Genomic DNA, 15,631 nt, shown 5'->3' with positions numbered 1-15,631 from the left:
GCTGATGCAGAGGCTAAATGACTTAGCAATAATAGCTAACACGTTTAGTAAAAGCAGCAGGGAAGTGCAAACAGGAAAAGAAGTGGCCCTTTTAAACGCCTGATTAAAACCTGTATTAATTCAATTTGTGAATCCAGTTATATATTTCTCTTTTGAAACTGCATTTTCAAATAGAACTTTAAATAAAATAATTTATTCATTAATTCATTAATGTATTTTTAAATTATGAACTTTTTCTATGTTTTTGTAAATCCCTTTTTAATTTTAACTATTTGATGGATTAATATTTAATTTGTAAATTCTTTTTATAATTCTTTTTAATTGCACGTTAAAATATTAAATTATGAATCACTTTGTAATTTAGTCCATTTATTCATAGATTAATAAATCAATTTATAAACAAATTAATTAAAGCCTATTTTTGTTGTGCAAAAAGTTATTAATTAATTAAATGCTTTATTACTATTTATTACACGGCTTTGTTGAATACTCGATTCCGATTGGTCAATCACGGCGGTCTGTTATTTCTTTATAACAGATGTGTTGTTATGGGCGCAGTTCTGATGTCGGACTCTGGCGAACCGTTTTTGAGTAAGTAGCTGTGTAATAAACGGGATAATGCACAGCTAGCCGGTCATTGTTGTGAAATAAACCCCTTCAGGGTGATGCAAGATCAATTATTACCATTATTTCACAACAATGCTGTACATGTTCCTTAACTTACGTGACTCTTGTGGTCCTCCATAAAGCACATCCAGCCTAAAGAACAGAACAGACAGCTTTAGTGAAGCACCACGGGGATAAAAACTCAACATTTCTCATGAGAATAAAACCTGAAGTCCCTGTTTGGTCAACAGATAAGCACAGACTGTTTTGATTGGTAAATGCAGATGTACATTTTGTCCAGAACATTAAATTTCAAATTAAATTAAATTAAATTAAAAATTTCAAATGAAATTTAATTTCTGCAGTAGTCATACAATGCATTAAAAATGAATGAAATTCAGGCAATAGTATTCCAGACAGAACAGCAGTCAGAAATGTGGAAATTTGAGTCTGGAAAAGTATGGAACTGACCTCTGACAGGATGCCTCTTCTTGCGCTGTGGTTCTCAACTTGAACTTGTTTGTAGTACCAATTCCGCCTACGCAGTTTTAAAGCTAGTTGGTGTCGGTGTTAATCGTTAATAAACAAGAACAATGGTTTTAAATTCAAATATATTTAATACCATCAATAATGATTATAATTATAATAATTTCTTAGTTGACGTCTTCACGTTTGGGCTCCGTTTTAGGCCCTTCCTCTGAGTGAGGTCGCGACTTGTTCGACTTCTTGAAAGTGGCCAGCTGAGCTTTGTATTCTTTGACCTGAGTCCTCACCGAACGCAGCTCCTGACGCAGGTCATTGATTTCAGTAATCAGAGCCACGTTGTCCTGCGGAGGAAACGACAATAACTGTTAGAACATCACGTCTTCAGTAAAGCTGTGCTCAGGCTTATATTAGATATTGAATCCCTAATGACTAGTCAGAGGAATTGTCCATGCAGGGTTTTATAATTCACCTTCATGATCTTGACATAGACTTTCTCATGCTCCTCAGCAGATTTGGCGAGCCTCGTCTTGAGACTATTAACGGTCTTCTCCAGGTGATCACGCTGGCGACAAAATGCCCTCTGAATATCGTCGTCGACGCTGCTTTTCTCCACCTTTGGAAACAGCACAAGCACAAAAAGTTTGCATATTCCCCGCATTTCTTACAGTGTGTAAAACTTCAAGTTTCAACAAGACTGGAATCAAACCCCGCACCCTTACAATGAAAAAACACGTTCGATGGTTCTTAAGCAGTTGTAGTCGATCACTTTGCGGAGCACAAGACCTGTAGGATGAACTTCTAACGGATGAGTACTGATTTCTTTTTGTTCTTATGGAGGGGGGTCAGGGATTTCAATCTATAGCACTGAAATTGTTACGTCTCATATGTAGGAAAATGTGCACCTACTGAAATCTGTGTCTGTGATAACATTTGGCGGCTGAGTTCAGGGTAAACTGTTAAATTAGCGTTGATAAATTTGGCGCTTCAGCTGCTGTCCGTGGTGCTGATCTAATGCCTCATCCACACCGGGAACATCAGGAGCGCGTGGCGGCTGCGTCGTGTCGCGTGGTGGCTGCGTTATTAACGCGTCGGGTGTGAGACGTGCGTCTCATGCGGACAGTGTGGCTGCTCTAACCTGTTAACACAGACGCCGAAATAAAAAACAACAGGTAACGCAGCTACCACGCTCTCCTGACGTTCCCAGTGTGGACGAGGCTTAAGGCTGCTTTGCAGGATGGGAGTTGCATGGTGAGCCTCTCCACGGTGGCAGAGCAATTGTCTGCTTTGAAATCGTCTGGATTGGTTAGTGTCTGTGTGCACTTGTGTTTGGGGTGATGGCACAAGAAAAAAATCTGCACCAGGGCCGATCACAATTACCTATGTTATGCTGCTGCACTCACCCCATCGGTCTGCGGTACATAGCGGGCGTAGATCATCTGCACACTGTCCTTCAGTTTCCGTGGCTCCTGGATGAAGCTAGCACAGTTATGGAGGTCTGACTTGAACCGCTGAAGATGCATCTCCAGATCTTTCACCTGGCCACAGGAAAGATATCAAAAGGTTCACATTTTTTTTCACATCTATTTATACGGAAGCCTTGAAAGGCAAGGGAGAAAATAAATCTGGAGATGCATTAAGTCCATGAAATAATTCATGAAAAAAACTCGGTAACGTATATCGAAAAATATCATGAAAAAAAAAACTATGACTATGACTTTTTTTCATGAAATTTTTTGACATATGTTACCACAAGTTTTTTTCCAAGAGATTTTTTGTCATACTCTTCTATGACTTTTCATGAAATTTTTCGACATACAATACTATAACTTTTTTTCATGACATTTTTCGATATATTATACTATGACTTTTTTCAATGAAATCTTTCGACATACTATACTATGGCTTTTCTTCTATCAGAGGTTAGATTCATGTGAACATCCTGTCAACATTTGACATATTACAGTATATCAAATAGCTGTTAGTAGCTAATCAAAACATATTAAAGCTGAAAATGTAGTAATTACAGCATGTGTGCATCATCATATAATCATAATAGTTTGTTGCAGCATTGAAACCAAGTGTTAGTTGTGTACTCACTTTCTGCATCTCCTTGTACATCTCCTTATCACTAGTCTTCAGTTTGAGCCTCAGGTCAGAGACGGTGAGCTTCAGCTGAGTGTTGCTCTTGTCGATTTGCGCCAGCTCCTCCTCCAGCTGTCAAACAGGAAGAACAGTGCACCACTATCAGTACTGCAGACTGTTTAAGTTGACAAGTTACACAAAATGTCCCCTAACAGGGATGCAGGGATATCAGTTGAGTCCAAGGGAAATAAACTGTACACATACAACAACTTACATGTTGATACCCACAGGGGTCCACTTTATTTCAACATGTTTCATCATCATGCTACAATAAAATGATACTATACTATGACTTTTTTTCATGAAATTTTTCGACATACTATAGTATGATATGTTTCATCATTATGTTTATAAATAAAATGATCAAAACAGGATAAACTGCTTTTTAAACAGCACATTAAGTTTTCATTTGTATCTTTGACTTGACTAAGTAAAACAAAATAAAACTGGAGACCATCTTGCGATGCCAAATTGCCCCCCTTGCTCGGACCACACCCATCTTCAAACTTTGCCCTCATTTACATCTCGACTAAACACCTGTAAAGTTTTGTGACTGCATCTTGCACGGCTGCAACGATATCTTGGTTACAAAATCTCTTCACAGACAGACAGAAACATAAACAGCTCGGGATTTAAACATTTAAAAAATGTTGGGCACCTTGGACTTCTAACTTCCAAAAGGCACAACTAGACCACATTGTCAACCATCATACCAAATTTGAAGTTCCTATGTTTAATAGTTTCCGAGTTCTGCTCCGGAAACGAAAGTGTAACGTACGGACAGACGGACGGACGGACAGACTACGTTGTCGCGGGGGTATAAAAATAGCCTTTTAAATGCTACAATGCTTGTCAGCAACCGGTGATATTCAGCCTTGTGTGCTGTGATTAACACACCAGTCATAATTTTGTTTTAATGAAAACTCAACTCCTGACGTACGTCACGTGTTTATCTGCATATAGAGCGAGGAACACGTGTGGCGACGCATTCTGATGTCAGGTGTGAACTGACGTACTAAGAGCTGTCCACTTGTGATCGGATCATCTACGACGCCGGGCCGCAGACTCACGATGAGAAAACAATACCAGCGTCGCTGTCGCGGCTGGTTAAGAGGACAAAGCAACTTCTTAAAATGGACACATAACTAATTGATGTTCATTGTTTTTAGTAAAATGTTTTAATGAAACCTGTTCTACAGTAGAATGCTGCAGCTTTTAGAAAACGTTTCCTATCATCCCCTCACACACACAACACACAAACACACACATACAGACCTGATGGATCCGCTCCTTCTTCTCATTGATGTCATCCTGTTGAGGCTCAATCTGTTTCTTTAACTCATTTAATTGGAAATCAAGAACAAACTTCAGCTTCTCCAGTTCCTGGTTCTTCTTCTTCAAGCTGGAGATGGTCTTATCCTGTATGTGTGAAGGGAAGATAGCGGAAGAAAGCAATTTTTATGATGAACATCAAATATTGTCTTGACTCTGCAGCAGACCAAAACCTACCATGTTTCATCAACTGCAGGTTTATGACTCTCATAATTCTATCAGGATCTTACTTTTATTTAAGTGTAATGAATATATCTATATTTTTTATCTAAAATGTTGAAGCCACCTTGTCCTGGTTGGTCTTTTCGTGTCCAGAGATCTGCCGCTTCAGGTCCTCGATGTCGCTCTCCAGGGAGCGGATCAACCCCAGCAGTCTCTGTCGCTCCTGCTTCAGCTTGTTTATGTCTGCGCTCCTGTCGTCGATCTGTCTCTGCAGACTGTAGAACTGCGATCCCACAATCGTCCACCAAAAAAAGGAAGAAGAAGAAACACAAAGAGTTGGGAGATTACATGAGAAACAGATGGGAAGAATGACGGGAAAGTTTTTCTGCAGATGCAATTAAGAAGCAGATAACAGGAGCTGCGGTCACCTTTTGTGTCATGAGACCAGTTTCTCCTTTCAGATTCGTGTTGGTCTCTTTCTCAGTGTGCAGTTTCCTCTCATACTTGATCTGGATGTCATGGATCTTCCTCTCCTCATCCTCCTCTACTTGCTTTATGATCTCTTTGAACTCACGGCTCTGCTGCTTTGCATCCTCCTGACACTGCACAAAATAAAAGTGACGGTTTCATGTGGTGTTCAATCTACTTCATATAACACTATCTAGTCCCTAAAGCTGCCTCCTCCTCCTCCTCCTGCTGCTCCTCCTGACTGACCTGAACCAGGAGCTGAGTCTTCTCCTGCAGCTTGGCCTCGGAGAGCTCCGTCAGCTCCTCCAGGGATTGGATCTTACTCTCCTCTGCAACCTTCAGCTGCTTCTCATAGTCTTCCTGCATTCTTTGAGATTTGTGCTGAAGATCCTGGAACCTCTCATGCTCCACAATCAGCTTGTGGCTGTAGGATGACTCTGTGTGTGATTGATTGACAAACAGATTGAGGTTACGCTGTCCCGGGATTGTGCGGATACTGATCCCGTCCTCTTCTTACCTAAATCATTCAGCTCTTTTGAGTGTTTCTCGGTGACCTCTGCAGAACTCTCCTGGTGCTCACGTTCCTGCTTTTCCATCTCTGTCTTCATGGCCTGCAGGCACAGTACATGTAATGAATAGAAAAATAAAAGCCTTAAAGCTGGGGTAGGCAGTTGAGTTTTTGGCATCATTGGGCAAACATCCCATAATAACCTTTCAGCATACTGTAACTGAAGTGGTGTGAGAGAAAACTAGATTTCTGCACCTCCTCATGGCTCTGTTTTTTAGGCTTTAGAAAATCTAGCCTGTGACGGGATACTTTGTCGATGCACGTGCACGTCCCTTCAGATGGTAAAAGCCTGATTCAACAGCGGAAAATCCATTTGGAAAAGTTGCTATTCCAGCATTGGCAACAACTGCCTACATTAGTACCCAAATGTAAGTACTTGTACTCGGTCTGAAAAAAGTGGTATCGGTGCATCCCTAATTCAAATCCCGCAAATATGTTATCAATACTGTTAATTCTTTAAAAACATACCACTAGAAAGTAATGAAGTGATGTTATTAGTCTTAGTAATTAAATACAGGCATTGTTGGTTTCCGATAACTTTAACGGTATCTAGTATATGTGTAGTGGAGCTGTCTGGTAGGTGACCAGCAGACCTGTTGTGTTGTTTTCAGAGACTCTATCTGCTGCGTAAACTTGTCAGAAAGCTCCTTCATCTTCTCGTTGTAGCTCATGTCCTTCAGGCGGAGCTGGTACTCGTTCTCCATCTGCAGCTCCTCCAGACGCATCTTCAGCTCCAGCGTGTTCTGGTTCTGCAACACAGACAGACGGGAACTTGGATATTGATGTTAGATGTCCCTATAATGTAACTAACCACTTGCAATGTGATTATTATGTGCTGCAGTAGAAAAATGTCATCCATTTATTAAAAATACTGTGTATTTCCAACTCATGTTAATATAGTGTCCACTCGTCATCTCAGCATGTTTCATCCTACCATTAATAACTGAGACATATGCAAATAAAATGGCCTAATGCAGTCGCACACACACACAGACCTTCTCCTCCAGGTCTGACTTGGTGACGAGGATCTCTTCAGTGTGGATGATCTTCCTGTTGCTCTTCAGTCCTCGGCCCTCCTTATCGATGACCTTCCACATCAACAGGCAGCCGTCTTCAGACGCCGTCAGCAGGAACTGATCGTCTAACGTGATCGCCATCTGAGGACACACAAAGTTATTAGTTAGTCAGACCTTTTTTCTAGATATAATTAGGTTGACATGAGAGATTATTTCTCCCAATAGTCCAGTATTCAGAGATGAAGACCAAACCTTGGTGATGGGGCCGCAGTGAGCCTGGTACATGATCCATTCCTTCTGGATAGGTAACGGGTATTTAACGGCTCTGATGGTTCCAGTGGAAGTCCCGGTGAAGACGACCCTACCAGAGTGAGACACTGCCACGGCGGTGTGAGCTACTGAATCAGCAGGAAGCTCCCTCAGGACCTGTGGAACCAATGAAATACTCAACTGGGAGGACAACAACAATACTGAATTCACTAAAATAGAATACATCTATAGTGCAGAGGAATGTGCGAGAAGAAGGTTATGGCCTTTAAATGAACAGTGTCACGCATTTCGGGGGATCTATTGGCAGAAATGGAATACAATATTAATAAGTATGTTTTCTTTAGTGTATAAACACCTAAACTAAGTGTACATACGGAGCGGGTCCTCTTCACGGAGCCGGCCGCCATGCTTCTACAGTAGTAATTGACTATGTGTACTGTGAAAGGTATCACTCGTAGGGATGAATCCACAGAATTATCACCCAACTATGCAGTTGCCCTCAGCTTTACAGAGCATTTTAGCGTCTTGTTCTCAGCTCGCCTGAAGGCATACGACGACTAATAAAACCCTTTTTAATTGCACCCGCAACTGCTTTTGGAAAATGCCTGTAAAACAAATAGTCTCATATTGTTCCTAAAACTTCCTTCCTTCATGAACAACATATTAAGCTCATTATACTTGATGGAAACTCAAAAGAGGTCAAGTAGTGTGTTGTTCTTACTGACCTGACAATCTTGGATCTCCTTCAGCATGAGGTCTGTTCCCACAGCCAGGATGGTCTTGCAATCTGAAGAGAAGGCGACGTCGGTGTAGCTGCAGGACTGGAGGACGCTCTCAGACTCACGCTTGCCGGTCTGCGTGTTCCACTCGTACACCGCGCCGTCCATCCCGCACGACACCAGCCGGCTGTCGTCCAGGCTCCATTCAACGCCTCGCACCTGCAAAAAAAAAAAAAAAAATTGTACTGTACTATCTCCTTTTGGAGAGCCATGGTTAAAGGGATAGTCTGTGGGTATTTTGAAGTGGGGTTGTATGAGGTACGAGAAGTCTTTACTTTTTCATGTCCGTAACATATTCTACAGATATCTACACACTGAAACTGTAGTAATGTACTGATATGATGTCAATATACTGTCAATAGATCACCTTCACTGTCTGTTGTTGCTGTGAACCGCGCGGCTCGCGGTAAAAATAGGCGAGACCTCGAATTTCTAGAAGAGACGCAGCTGAGGCGCGCGTGAGACGCTGCTCTAACCTGTTAACGTTCCCTGTGTGTCTCGGGCTTTAGTCCCGTGCGGTAACTCCTGTCTGTTTTCTCCAAACTGAGAGCCGTGCCGACCGTCATCTACTGTCGATAACACACTGACTATGGAGAAGTACCTCATACAACCCCACTGAGAAACACCCAAACTATCCCTTTAAAGCTGCCTCATTGTATGACAAATATGACCACTCTCTCTGACTTTGGACACATGCCCTCATTCCACATGCTGTATGATACTCTCTCCTGCCTGACTCACCTTCCCATTGTGGCCCTTCAGATTGAGGATGTTCTCAAAAGAGGTGACAGAGTAGATGTGGATGACGTTTCCATTGACGGCTGCAAACATGTGGCCACCGTTGCTAAAAGCACACTAAAGTGTGGAGAGAGAAAGTGAAAAAAGTGCATCATGCGGCTGTGATAGCAATTTTAGACGCACTGTGTGAACACACAATCAACATATAACCCACCTCTCTGCAGCCGCGCACGGTGAACTCCTTGAAGGTGCGGATGTCATCGATAAGCAGGTTCATCAGCCTGAGTTTGTCTGAGAAGCCCACCAGGATGAAGAGGCCGGTGGGGTGCAGAGCCACGCTGTACGCCTCCTCCTGGAACTCCTTGTACAGCTCCAACACTCTGGTGACGATTCACAGAGAGAGAGGCAATGAAGAGACACAGTAGCATGTCCGGACTTAGGACTGCAAAAGGATCCCCTCTTTTCCTCCCTCAGGGTGCTTAATTAAACTAAAGCATGCAGTATAATACACAGTGACCCAACTTATTTATATGTGTATGACTCAAAAGAACAATGCCTAAGACTGTGTGGAGAAATTAAGAAAACACTAGGGCTGTCAGGCTGTCAAATTAAACGTGATTATAACAAATTTGTTTTAACGGCACTAATTTCTTTAACGCATTAATGCAACTTGTGGTCACGATCTTTGAGAGGTTGTAGCGGCCTTAAAGCTAAAGTTAAGATGCTGAATCATCATATGAAACTAGGAAACCTAAGGAATCCATCGGTACCAACCATGTCATACTAGCTTGACGCGAAGGAAGTTAAATAACGCTCAAAACTTACACTCAATTTTGATGAGGAAAAACTGTTATGTCCATTTTCAAAGGGGTCCCTTGACCTCTGACCTCCAGATCAGTGAATGTAAATGGGTTCTATGGGTACCCACGAGTCTCCCATTTTCAGAAATGCACACTTTATGATAATCACATGCAGTTTGGGGCAAGTCATAGTCAAGTCAGCACACTGACACACTGACAGCTGTTGTTGCCTGTTGGGCTGCAGTTTGCCATGTTATGATTGGAGCATATTGTTTTATGCTAAATGCAGTACCTGTGAGGGTTTCTGGATCAATATCTGTCATTGTTTTGTGTTGTTAATTGATTTACAATAATAAATATATACATACATTTGCATAAAGCAGCATATTTGTCCACTCCCATGTTGATAAGAGTATTAAACACTTGACTAATCTCCCTTTAAGGTTCATTTTGAAAAGATAAAAAATGTGCAATTAATTTGTGATTAATCGCGATTAAATATTTTAATCGATTGACAGCCCTAGAAAATACATCACTCGACATAAACAAAACAGCAATGGGCTTGGGTGTGATTTTATCTCTTACTTTGTTTCATAGTTCCAGATGCGGACGGAGTGGTCCAGAGAGCTGGTGGCTACCAGCGGCTTTCGAATGCAGACAGACAAACCAGTGATGGACTTAGAGTGGAAGGACTGCGACAGGAACTCAAAATGATGCATGTGATCCTCCTGATGGATATAGAGTTACACAAAAAGGTTGATATGGACTAAGGATATAAAGTCCAGGGGAAGTAAAAAAACATGAGGGAAAGAAGGAGAGTGGAGGAAGACAAGGGGGAGAATGTACCAAGGAAGCAATGGAAGGTGGAGAAGAGACAAACAGGCATGAGAGAAAGACTTAAAACCATCCAAGCAGTTATGTGAGGCTGTATTAAAAATCAACAACATGATTGTAATGACAGTACTAACATGCTGATGTAAAGCAGGTGCAATGTTTACCACATTGCCATCCACAGAGCCACGCAGCAAGCATGGCTAAAGAGAAACTAGAGAAGAAAACTGCAGCAGAGTGCAGATCTCGTGTGTCTCTCTCCCCTCCCAAACAAAGAAGAGAATCTAACTCAATGAGGGGGGATTTATTCATCTTGTATCGTACCTATGCTCTGGTTCAAAATGAGACCAAACGTTTCTGTGGATGTCAGTTTTTTGAGCCACAACAAAGTTCAAAATGTGGCCTGCAACAGACTAGGTAAGGCTTGTTTTCAGCCTAGCAGATTGTTCAGGCCTCTAACCTAAAACCCCAAAATGATCATTATGAACGTAAACAGAGTGCGTGCAGACAGGTAGGTTTATTACAGTCCTGCGACAGCCAAAGATATCAGATTTTTTTCTTTTTTTTGTCAAAGCATTTGATTTATTGATTGCTGTCAGGATGGCCAAAACAGTGCAGGTCAACCGTCCGTGTTTTACTAGAGCCCTCTGCATTGGTACCCCGCAGTGGTCTCATTGAAATGAATGAGGAGGCTGTGTTTTTTTTACACAGTCTGCTAGTGGTGGTGCTGGTCGAGGTGACTGTACCTTGTTGATCTCCACAGAGGACAGGCTGAAGCTGTACAGCTGTCCTCTGTCCGTGCTGATGGCAAGAGTCTCCTCTGCTGGACTGATGCACACAGTGTCAATCTCCTGGCATTCAGCCGAGGTCAGCTCGTTGCTGCATGGGTCTGGTGGGATCTGACAGCAAAGAATACACATATGATCACTCTGAAACACACACAGAGCCTGCAGTAGCACTGTCAGCTGCATGAACATTTACCCGTATCTCCCTGCTTTTTCTGTAACCGTCCTCCTCGTTCTTTTCAAAAAGACAGACGGTGCCGGACCCCAAAGAGCATGCAAAGCCCTTGGAGTAGGACAGAATGGCTGTGATGCGAGGCACGTTGGGACCTTCATTCACGTCAGTGTCTTTGATCTTCTTCATCTCCACTTGCCTGTGGAAAAAAAAAAAAAAACAGGGAGATTCAGCAAAAACAAACAGATCAGTCACGGATAAACCAAAACCATATTAATGAATTGGCTTGATTGAAGGAATCTATGACCAAGCAGGGAGTCTACTGCATCACCACTATACCCATAACCACAGTAACAATGTTGTTCATGGTTTTATTTCTAGTGAGATTAACAAAACACTCTTACAAAACAAAGATTTTCATCTTTCAGCTACATCTCATGATCTTCATCAGTTGTCTTCACGTGAGAGCAGTGAAGCTTCACTTCATTGTTAGTGTTTCAGTAGGATTTGTTGGGAATAAACAGTGTATATAATCTATAAATTACAAAAACTAATTTAGATTAACTCTCATCCGGCCTATCCTGCACATTTACTGTATGTGACCTATAAGTTTATAAAACAATCTGTGGATAAACAACGTTAACACAGTATTAATGTGGTCCAACTTCTGACCTGTCGGACTGCTCCTGAAAAGACTTAGAAGCCGTGTTAATCTCTCTACGAAGGTCTCCAGACTCAAACACCAGCAGCCTGCCCGTGTCCGTCCCAGCGATCACCCGCTCCTCCGTCATCCAGGTATGACACAGGAAGTTGATGGACTCCACCTTTGCGGAGCTGCTCTGTTTCAGGGCTCCCTCTGCGTAGCGGAACAGCTTGAACACACCGGTTCCACTCACACAGAGCTGCATGTTGTTGTGAGGGTTGAAGCTGACCTGATGGGACATCAATGAAATAGTTCAGTACGGCTGCACATACAAGAGCTGTGGCTGCGTCGATACAGCATGAATGACTCACCTGGGTGACGGCGTTATTTGAGTTACTGGTCTTCACTGTTGCCAGGACTTTCTGTTTTTCCCAAAGCCAGAAGATGAGCGTCCACTCCGGGCCACCCGTTTGGCCGATCAGGTACTTGGAATCGGGAGAGAAAGCCATGCATACAAACTCTTGAACAGGCACGTCTCCTGCAGTCAGAACTTTCCTCTTTCTGCCCTGCTCATGTTGCAGGTCGAACACTGTGACCGTGGCCTTCTCACCGCGCTCTGACACCGCCAGGTAACGCCGGTTGGCACTGATGGCCAGAGCATGCATGCCCTGGCTTTTCTCTGAGCCTGTTGAGAAAAATCAAAGGAATGCCATAGGACCAGAGGCTGGACCAAGTCATTGTTTTGCAAGTCACTAGTAATGGGGAGCCCATGTGGGACCAACTTAGTTGATCCAAGTGGTCCCCAGATAAGATGCCCATTTTGGGCCCATACCCACTTGGTACCCAGGGTCAGCATAACCCATGTGGGGCCCACATAACCATGTTTAATCTTTGGTCTGGAGGGAAGGTATCAAGTATTTTCAAGTCAAAAGGCTCAAATCATTTGTGTTAAAGGTCCCATGTCATGCTCACTTTCAGTTTCATACTTGTAATTTGTGTTTCTACTAGAACATGTTTACATGCTGTAATGTTAAAAAAAAACTTTATTTTCCTCGTACTGTCTGTCTGAATATACCTGTATTTACCCTCTGTCTGAAACGCTCCGTTTTAGTGCATTTCAACAGCTTGGGTCCATGTTTTTACTTCCTGTCAGCTGATGTTATTCATATCCACTGCAACAGGAAATAAACTGGGACACATTTAGAAAGTTTACGTTTAAAACCGCGTAATGGTCTATATATTGTATATTTGTGACATCACAAATGGACAGAAATCCAAACGAGTTGTTTCAAACGCGCAATTTCAAATACGGGCTGTGTGTATTTCTCCGTGTATTGAACGTTTTGATAGTTTAACAGTATTTATAAAGCACTTAAACCTGCTTTACAATGTAAAAGACCTGAAAATCTCACATTTTACAATATGGGACCTTTAAAGTCCAAGTTGAGTCTCTTTTGATTTTGTCAAGTCAAGTCTAAATACATGTGTTTGTAATTGGAGTCTGTATAGCAGGCCTATGATCACATGATCTAACCTAACCAGAAGCTCACTGAAGGTACATCATTAACCAGGTTAGCCTGCTTCAATTCCTCAAAACAAACGGTTCAAAAGCTTCAACTCACCTGGAATGAACCTCTGAAATCTCTGGGTGGTGTTATAACACACACAGCTGTTCCCAGCGGGGAAAACCACCGTGTGTTCATCACAGAAACACAGGTTGTTGTTCACACCTGTCCGCAGGCCGAATAAGAAATGAGACTGAGCCACAACAGACGACATTATTCAACTTTTCACAGTTTAAAGTTGTTTTTTAAGCTGCGAACAAACTATAAAGTTGATAAAATCTACAAAAAAACTCTCCGCACATGCATTAAACTAGTTGTAAAGCCAGAAAGGTGAACAGTGAGTAAAACACAGCAGGCGTGCTAGTAGTAGTGTGATGAGAGTCTCGTCGCTAGGCAACCTGGGAGATCTCGCGAGAACTTGAGAACTCTATTTACACTATTTTTCTTCCTCCATCCACCATATCATGACAGCTTTTGTATTTGTTTCCGCCGTCTTTTTGTCTTTTCCCTGTCAATGTGCCATAAATTACCTGACAAACTACCTGGTTAACCTTGTTTCCCTTCTAATTCAGGAAATCCGCTTCTTTCTTAACGAAATCTCGCGATATTTCGCAAGGTTGCCTAGCGACGCATCTTAACTAACTGAGCTCTGTCTAGTGATGGACTGTAAAGAAGTTGGGTTGATTTACTAGATTCACATGATTTGAGTCAAGTGATTCACATGATTTGTTATTTCAGAGTTATTTTTGCCATAGGTTTATTTTATCAATAGTTTAATTTAAAATCAATACACAGGCTAGATAAGACCTGGGAGCCTTAAAGTAACCATGTTTATTTCCATTGAATTTGTGGCATGTCTTGATAAACCACAGTGAAGGTGTCAATAAGTAAATAATAATAATAATACATTTTATTTATATAGCGCTTTTCTGGATACTCAAAGACACTTTACACAGATAAAATTATCATAAAAATATAAACACACAATATTAATTACACATTAAAAGTAGTTCTAAAAAAATAATAAGTAAATAATAAATAAGGTCTATGATTCTAAATTAGAAAAGTTCAGATTTTTCAGGAATAGACGTGGTTTTAAATATTAATAACTATTACATACTGTGTGGGCTAAAAAAGATCTGAAAAATGTTGGACAAAAAAGTCTGAAAAAAAAGATCTGAAAAATGTCCGAAAAAAAGTCTGAAAAAAAAGATCTGAAAAATGTCGGACAAAGAAAGTCTGAAAAAAAAGTTCTGAAAAAAAAGTTCTGAAAAAAGTCTGAAAAAGGTGTGAAAAAATGTCTGAAAAAAAAATCTGAAAAACGTCGGACAAAAAGTCTGAAAAAAAAGATGTGAAAAAATGTCCGAGAAAAAGTCTAAAAAAAAAGATCTGAAAAATGTCCGAAAAAAAGTCTGAAAAAAAAAATCTGAAAAATGTCGGACAAAAAAAGTCTGAAAAAAAAAATCTGAAAAATGTTGGACAAAAAAGTCTGGAAAAAAAGTCTGAAAAAAATAATCTGAAAAATGTCGGACAAAGAAAGTCTGAAAAAAAAGTTCTGAAAAAAGTCTGAAAGAAAAAGTTCTGAAAAGAAAGATCGGAAAAACGTCGGACAAAAAAGTCTGAAAAAAAAGATCTGAAAAATGTCGGACAAAAAAGTCGGACAAAAAAAATCTGAAAAATGTCCGAAAAAAAAGTCGGAAAAAAGTCGTAAATAAAAGATCTGAAAAATGTCCGAAAGAAAAGTCTGAAAAAAAAAATCTGAAAAATGTCGGACAAAAAAAGTCTGAAAAAAAGATCTGAAAAATGTCCGAGAAAAAGTCTAAAAAAAAAGATCTGAAAAATGTCGGACAAAGAAAGTCTGAAAAAAAAGATCTGAAAAAAGTTTGAAAAAAATTCTGAAAAAAGAGATCTGAACAATGTCGGACAAAAAAAGTCTGAAAAAAAAGATCTGAAAAAAAGCAAATGTGAAAAAATTTCCAAAAAAAAAAATCTGAAAAATGTTGGACAAAAAAGTCTGAAAAAAAAGATCTGAAAAATGTCCGAAAAAAAGTCTGAAAAAAAAAGATCTGAAAAATGTCGGACAAAGAAAGTCTGAAAAAAAAGTTCTGAAAAAGGTCTGAAAAAAGAGATCTGAACGATGTCGGACAAAAAAAGTCTGAAAAGAAAGATCTGAAAAAAAGTCTGAAAAAGGTGTGAAAAAATGTCCGAAAAAAAAGATCTGAATAATGTCGGACAAAAAAGTCTGAAAAAACAAATGTGAAAAAATTT

The 15,631-nt window shown here is 40.7% G+C and overlaps 1 protein-coding gene across 1 annotated transcript; it reads right to left on the bottom strand.

Annotated features, from left to right (window-relative positions):
• Positions 1-1,203: 1,203 nt before the first annotated feature.
• cfap57 (cilia and flagella associated protein 57) lies at positions 1,204-13,736 on the bottom strand. Its single transcript, XM_074634477.1, has 21 exons — positions 13,421-13,736; positions 12,170-12,483; positions 11,828-12,087; positions 11,180-11,354; positions 10,945-11,097; positions 9,953-10,095; positions 8,782-8,947; positions 8,571-8,684; positions 7,776-7,988; positions 7,033-7,206; positions 6,760-6,921; positions 6,358-6,513; positions 5,714-5,807; positions 5,443-5,633; positions 5,157-5,330; positions 4,853-5,011; positions 4,510-4,653; positions 3,190-3,306; positions 2,493-2,627; positions 1,562-1,705; positions 1,204-1,433 (listed from the first exon to the last, which is right to left on the bottom strand). The coding sequence occupies exons 1-21, from the start codon at positions 13,575-13,577 to the stop codon at positions 1,260-1,262; spliced, it is 3,519 nt and encodes a 1,172-aa protein (XP_074490578.1). The 5' UTR covers positions 13,578-13,736; the 3' UTR covers positions 1,204-1,259.
• Positions 13,737-15,631: the final 1,895 nt, after the last annotated feature.

Source organism: Sebastes fasciatus, chromosome 1 (genome assembly GCF_043250625.1).
Source record: "Sebastes fasciatus isolate fSebFas1 chromosome 1, fSebFas1.pri, whole genome shotgun sequence".
NCBI classification, from domain to species: domain Eukaryota; kingdom Metazoa; phylum Chordata; class Actinopteri; order Perciformes; family Sebastidae; genus Sebastes; species Sebastes fasciatus.
This window is presented reverse-complemented; position numbering and strand designations above follow the sequence as displayed.

Coding starts and splice junctions, on each gene's coding strand:
- cfap57 (XM_074634477.1), bottom strand. CDS start 13,577: ATGTCGTCTGTTGTGGCTCAGTCTCATTTCTTATTCGGCCTGCGGACA. Junction 11,098..11,179: donor GAAAAAGCAGGGAGATACGG/GTAAATGTTCAT, acceptor CTTTGCTGTCAG/ATCCCACCAGACCCATGCAG. Junction 1,434..1,561: donor TCTATGTCAAGATCATGAAG/GTGAATTATAAA, acceptor TTTCCTCCGCAG/GACAACGTGGCTCTGATTAC.